We start from the raw sequence: 7,084 nt of genomic DNA on the forward strand, positions 1-7,084 counted from the left end.
ACCGCTCTTCCGATCTACACACACACACACACACACACACACACACACACACACACACACACACACACACCCCCAGACCAGTAATCCAAACCAAAATATCTTCCCTTCGTAGTACTTCGATAATTTTCTCCGCTAATAATCAATCAGATCGATGGATTCCAGAGAAGAGAAAACTTTAAAGGCCTTTTTCTCAAAATGATGACTCTGTAACAGTCATTATATAATGTGACATATTCTGCTTAATATTTGGAGTACTAAAACAATCCTGATATCATTAGAAAGCTAGGAATCTCCTCTTTCCAGCAGTGTATACAACTCAACATGTGTCTTCGGGTCAATGCGACTGATTTCGATGGAGCAGGTCACATATCAGATTCTTGCCCTATGGCTCTTATGATGATATCTTGCATCATGCATGCCAGTGTGAATGACCTTTAGCGGTAATGAAGAACTCTTAAAGCTTAAATAACCCATACTTTGTGTTTTTTATTTTTTTCACTGATAGAAGATCTTGTAACTTGTCTAGGTATTATTGTCTTGTTAGTTTTTCAATAGTCAATGTTTAATTATGAACAGTTTAATTTACATTTTTAGAAAGTTAGAAAGATGTTCTGCAATTGCTGTCCAGTACAGTCAACAGAGATGGATAATCACAATGATATGATAATCACAAATGTGATGGTTTTGTAAGTGTAAGTGATAAGTACTATTTTTCTCTGCTGAAAAAACTAAGAAATGTTGTCGAGCAATTATATCTGCTAAAATGTATATCTTTTTTGTTAATCTGGTTTAACAAATTCTAAGTAATGTCACAGTAGAAACAGGATATTTGTAAGAATATGTAATGTGTGTGTAACTATATATTTATTATGAAGATCATTTTTGTGTTTAATTTGCAACCACCGAACAAATCTAACTAAAACCATGATTTTTTGTTTGTTTTGTTTTTCAGACACAGATGCCTGACCCCAAGACCTTCAAGCAGCACTTTGAAAGCAAACACCCAAAGTCCCCCATGCCCCCCGAGCTGGTGGATGTTCAGGCCTGAATGTCTGCTGACTGGATCTGAACCCGGTAAGACCGAGTAATAACGTTTTAGGAATCCTCTCAAAGTAAATGTTTTCGTAGAATTCATTTCATCAAGGTGTGAACAAGATGAGATCAGAAATGGCTTGTCAAGTTCACCAAACCTCTACAAAATAGTGCTGTACCAAATATATTTAAGCACCATTTTGAATGTTAACAATCAACTCGCATTTGATTAGGCTTACAAACCAGTTAATGGCAGCTGCCGCTGAAAATGAGTAATTCATTGTCTTATTCTTGAAAAAGTAACGACCTCTGATGCGTATTTCCCCAGATGTTAGCACGTCTGACTAATCCATAACAAGATCTAGAGCCAAGAAATTGTTATTTCAATGCATTATGTAAGGGATAATGTGCTGCGATGCGGTCATTAGGGGGAAAAGAGCACCGACAGGCTGATCAGGAGCCTGACGCGAAGCGGAGGGATCTCGATCGGCATGATAATGTGCCACGTCGCTGCACATTATCCCGCTTATTACATGGCCACATTCTCAACAAAGTAACGATATGACTCCCACTATTAATTGAAATGCTTTTATGGATTTAGAAAATGATTTTATTGATTTAAAAAATAGTTGTATTGATTTAAATTGACATGCATCCGCTAAGAAAAATAGTCCGTTGTTACCGTTTGAACTAACGTAGCAACGGCAGGAACTGCTTCGATAGCGTTTTTGAGGAGCTTTTTGATTACAGATTTGAAAACATCGTTGCTTGCTTTAAAAGTAGCACAATTCATTATGTCAAACCTTGGAAAGTATCTAGATATCCCTGCCCTAATGCCAAAGGAACTGCACACTGAATATGTGTCTATGTCTGATGTCTGGACCGCTGCGTAAAAAGGAGGATTTCTGCCCGTTACTTCTCCGCTGTTTTCTTGTCTCTCTTGTCTTGTCAGTTAGAAAAGCAAACTGCATTAAGTTAAATCGAACGGACTTGTTTGTGCAGATGTGAGCGTCCTTAACAACGGTCAATAAGTCCTTGACAGCGGTCTGTCTGTTCGGTATTAACAACGTGTCACGTGTTCTGAATTGACCAATCAGAATCGAGTATTCAACTAAGCCATGTAATAAATATAAATATTATATAGAAATCCATGTCGGGGATCTTTTACAGGTATGGCATATTAATTAGTGAGTTGGTGTCACCCCAGCATCTGACGAAAATTGGTTTGCGTTCACGCACTGGCTCTAAATCAACCTTGGAACCTCAGTGGGAAAAATGTAATAAATGAGTTACCATACAAGGTCTTACCTCATAAAACAACTGCCTAAGCAAAAAGGTTTTCACTGCATTTAAAATGGGTTTCTCTCCTGCTTTAACACACAAAGGGATCCCCACACCGGTACTAACTAGATGGGCTAACAGCAACCTTACATTTTCTTAGGGTGGTAACTTCAGAAAAGTTGACAAGACATTTAAACTTCATTCAACAATGTCAAAAAGAGGTTCAAATCTAAAAAAAAGATATAAGAAATCTGGTGCAGCCTTCGTACAAAAAGCAGGAAACTTGACTAAAGAATATAAAAAGATTAGCAACTCACTTTTACATTTTTCCAACTATAACATAATACTAAAACAAACTGTTTCTTACAGATACCCAATGACCAAGGACAAACATTGAATCGCTGCACCTGAAGGATGTTGATGATGGACACTGGGACCCAACAGTATTCACGGACATCATTTGGGGATGGAGGGGGCTGGGGGCTTGATATGTGGATGTGCTGTGTACGTACATGTGTGTTTTGGAAGAGAAGACAATAAGAGCGGGCAGAAGTACACCAGCACCCACTTTTATATTTATTATGTAAAACTATCTTGCTAATCCAGATGGGGGAGGGGAGCTGCAAGATGGCCTGCTATCACGGAATAAAACTAAATGTTTCATCAGTCATCTACGTGGACGTGGCACTGCTGTTGAGTTTAAACCCTGTAACTCCAAATCATTTGATTTTCACATACACATGTTGCCTCAGCCATCAGTGCACACCATCCAAAAAGAAAAAAGGAGGGTTTAATGGCAGAAAGATAACGGCTCAAATCTGATTGTTTCATTTCTACTTTTATTTTTGTTAATTGTAAAATGTGGGATATGAGTCAGACTGTACAGCTCTGCCTCCTCTGAGCTGCGGCTCCACGGCGTCCACTCAGTAACACCAACTGTACCTCACGTTAAAACACACAGCAGATCTCACCGTTTGTTGTTTCTTTTTCTCCCAAATTCTTCCACTTCAGCTTATGATAAATGTCCTCCTCTTAGGGTATGTTTCCCAACATAATCTTGGCAATAACATCATATTTGTCCAACTTCAGTTCAACCAAGACAAGATTAGCTCTCTGCTCATTTATTTGTTCGCCCTTTGGCAGTTTGCTTGTTACATGTTGAACAGAATGTTAATTGACTCAAAGGATTAAAGAAAATAGAAAAATATATGCTGACCGATTTTTGACTTTTTTGTTCATTATGTATCCACTAACAGTCAAACACTTCACTCATTTGCTTTCACTGTCCTTTTTTCATTTTGAACCCTTTTCAATAAATTGAACAATGTCTTTAATCAGGGTGTCTGCGTGGTCTAAACAAGTGTTAAAAGTTGATAAATCAATTTAGCAAAAATTAAGGCTATTAAAAAGTATTAAACAGCATTTTCCAAGGTTTTACATTTTGTAGCTTGTTTTCAATAAGTATATAAATGGTCCAAAGAGGTTGTATTCTACAGTCTGCCTGAATGTAATCATGGCGTAGGTGTGTAGTGTGGTTCTGTGTACTTTATTTATGGCATCCCGTTGGATTTGACGTCATCTGAACAGGACATCACACGCTCACTGCTTGATAGCGTGAAGGCCCGTTTACGCCGGTTGTTAAATATTGTTATGGGGAAATGCAAGTCTGCGTCCAAATGGTTGGAAGATAAGGAGGAAGGACAATCNCCCGTCCTGAATGTCCGGGAGAGTCAAAGGAGGGTCATCGTCTGTAGTGTCCGGTGTAGAAGGTCGAGCGTTGCGTTATCGTCGACTAGTCGTCCTCGGTGCGAACGGCCTCTTACTGTGACCAACACCTCCAGCCTCATTATGAATCACCTGTCTTTAAGAAACACAAGCTGGTGGAGCCCTCCAAGACGCTCCAGGAGAACATCTGCTCTCGTCACGACGAGGTGATGAAGATGTTCTGCCACACTGATCAGCAGAGTATCTGTTATCTCTGCTCTGTGGACGAACACAAAGGCCACGACACGGTGTCTGCTGCAGCAGAGAGGACTGAGAGGCAGAGAGAGCTGGAGGGGAGTCGACTAAACATCCAGCAGAGAATCCAGGACGGAGAGAAGGAGGTGAAGCTGCTTCAGCAGGAGGTGGAGGCCGTCAATGGCTCTGCTGATAAAGCAGTGGAGGACAGTGAGAAGATGTTCACTGAGCTGATCCGTCTCATGGAGAAAAGAAGCTCTGATGTGAAGCAGCAGGTCAGATCCCAGCAGGAGAGAGAAGTGAGTGGAGTCAGAGAGCTCCAGGAGAAGCTGGAGCAGGAGATCTCTGAGCTGAAGAGGAGAGACGCTGAGCTGAAGCTGCTGTCTCACACAGAGGATCACAACCACTTTCTGCTCAGCTACCCCTCCTCACTGCCAGCCCTCAGTGAAGCTACACACTCCTCCAGCATCAACATCCGTCCTCTGAGATACTTTGAGGACGTGACGGAGGCCCTGTCAGCAGTCAGAGACAAACTACAGGACGTCCTGAGAGAGGAATGGACAAACGTCTCACCGACTGAAGTGGATGTTTTACTGCCAGCAGCAGAGCCCACCACCAGAGCTGGGTTCTTAAAACATTCACAGGAGATCACTCTGGATCCAAACACAGCACACACACAGCTGTTATTATCTGAGGGCAGCAGAAAAGCAACATACATGGAAAAACAACAGTCTTATTCTCGTCACCCAGACAGATTCACTGGATATCTTCAGGTCCTGAGTAGAGAAGAGTCTGACTGGACGTTGTTACTGGGGAGGTGGAGGAGAGGGGGGAGGAGTTTATGTAGCAGTCGCATACAAGGAATATCAGCAGAGCAGGTTGGGAAGAAGTGATTTTTGGATACTAATGACAAATCTTGGTCCTTAGATTTGTAACACAAAACAGGGTTATACATTTCGTTACAACCAGAATCAGCACTTCCCGTCTCAGGTCCTCTGTCCCTCCAGAGTAGGAGTGTACCTGGATCACACAAGCAGGTGTTCTGTCCTTCTACAGCGTCTCTGAAACCATGACTCTCCTCCACAGAGTCCAGACCACATTCACTCAGCCGCTACATGCTGGAGTTTTTCTTATATGATGATGAATGGACAACTGCTGAAGTTTTGATCAACTGATTCAAGCCTCAAAGTCATTATGTGTCACGGAGGGGATGGCCATCACGCAGGAGCAGCGAAGCTGTCAATCAAGGGGCGGGGCTTCAACATCTCCTCATGAGTGTGTCTGTAGATGTTTGGACTTTCTTCCGGCTCCTTCCGGCTGTGTCTGTGTAGCCATGGAGGCTGTCATGCTCAGGAGGATCCTGGCGTTTCAGAAACTGTCTAAACTTGTGCTGGAATAACTCATGGAGGAGTGGTGATATGCCGGTCGCTGATAATGTGTTGATTTGAAGCAGCAACTTCTTATCAAAACTCAGCATGTGTATCCACTTTTATAATCACATAGAAAGGAGCTACAACATCAATGGCATTATCAACTTATCTTAATCTGCACATGAGTTCAAGCATGGATAACTTACTTTCAGCATAAGCAAGTTAGTAAACAACATGTATTAATTCCTGCCGCATGCTTTCATCCATGCTGATACAGTTCCTATTCTGCACGTAAATAGCTACTGACTAGCTGGCAGATAAAGTGCATCATTTACCGTTGTTCTCACAAATCTGATACTGTGTTTTACCCAACTAGAAATGGGTACTTGAGATTTAACACTTGACGCTATCAGGTGTAATCACACTAAATACATGTTCCCTTCAGTCGCTCTGTCGATGATGTTCTGTTGTAGCTGAGACCTTAAATACAATGGTGTGCAGTGACTCTTGATGTTTATAGAACACTTAACCTCATAGTAACAACGTCCACTCATGGAACTATCTCAACATCAGGACCTGGATAATCATAATCTCGAAGTGTTGTCTGCAGCTGACAGGAATACAGCGATGTTCTGTGTTATATGTCAAGTTGGCGTGCGAACTGCTCTCCCTCAGACTGAAAGAACCAGCTGACTGTGATGCCTGTGTGCATGGACACAATGAGCTCAGCCAGGGAACCGTATCCTGTGAAATTATCATGTTAAGAACACAGCTCTGGAAAATCGATTGATAAAGGCTCTGCTGCCTGCTGCGCAACCGTAGAAACATCGATATTCATTCGATGAGCAGTTTGAATCCCTAAGACCCATTCCTCTCCGAAGCTTGATGCGACCTGAAGTTAAAGTGTCTCTGACTGCCTGACAAGGGCCACCGTCACGTCCTCAAAGTACGCCTCTCACAAGTGACGTCGACATTAAGATGCTGGAGCGAAGTGTGTAGCCGTTCATCCTGGAGCGACTGCAGTGAGGGAGGGCTACCATGATGCAGAAACTGGTGTGGTGCATGTGCCTCTTTGGTGAGACAAGCAGCTTTCAGCCTCAGCCCCGTCTCTCCTCTTCAGCTCAGAGATCTCCTTGGCTCCAGCTTCTGCCTGGAGCCTCTCTGACCTCCCACTTCACTTTTTCAAGATGTTGTCTCTTCTGCTGGGATCTGACGGCTGGCCTGTTCACAATCAGAGCTTCCGGTTTCTCTATGAGACGGATCACTCGCAGTAAATCTCTCAATGTGCTCCACTGCTTATCGACCAGAGCATTGGACGGCCTGCCACCTCCTGCTGAAGCCAGCTTCACCTCCTCTCTCCGTCCTGGATTCTCTGCCTGGATTGTTTTTAGTCGACGTTCCCCTCCAGCTCTCTCTGCCTCTCAGTCCTCTCTCTGCCCGCT

At 42.8% G+C, this 7,084-nt stretch overlaps 1 protein-coding gene and 1 pseudogene across 1 annotated transcript in view; both read left to right on the plus strand.

The window, feature by feature from the left end:
- LOC104962755 (zinc finger protein 706) overlaps positions 1–3,647 on the plus strand; it is a 5,804-nt gene extending 2,157 nt beyond the window's left edge. The window contains exons 3-4 of the mRNA XM_010791249.1: positions 953–1,074; positions 2,683–3,647. Of these exons, the coding sequence (XP_010789551.1) occupies positions 953–1,048 (96 nt within the window). The 3' untranslated portion in view covers positions 1,049–1,074; positions 2,683–3,647. The remainder of the gene's footprint in view (positions 1–952; positions 1,075–2,682) is intronic.
- Positions 3,648–4,158: 511 nt separating this feature from the next.
- LOC104962763 (tripartite motif-containing protein 16-like) overlaps positions 4,159–7,084 on the plus strand; it is a 17,901-nt pseudogene continuing 14,975 nt past the window's right edge.

Source organism: Notothenia coriiceps, unplaced genomic scaffold (assembly GCF_000735185.1).
Source record: "Notothenia coriiceps isolate Sejong01 unplaced genomic scaffold, NC01 NC01_scaffold00035354, whole genome shotgun sequence".
In the NCBI taxonomy this organism is placed as follows: domain Eukaryota; kingdom Metazoa; phylum Chordata; class Actinopteri; order Perciformes; family Nototheniidae; genus Notothenia; species Notothenia coriiceps.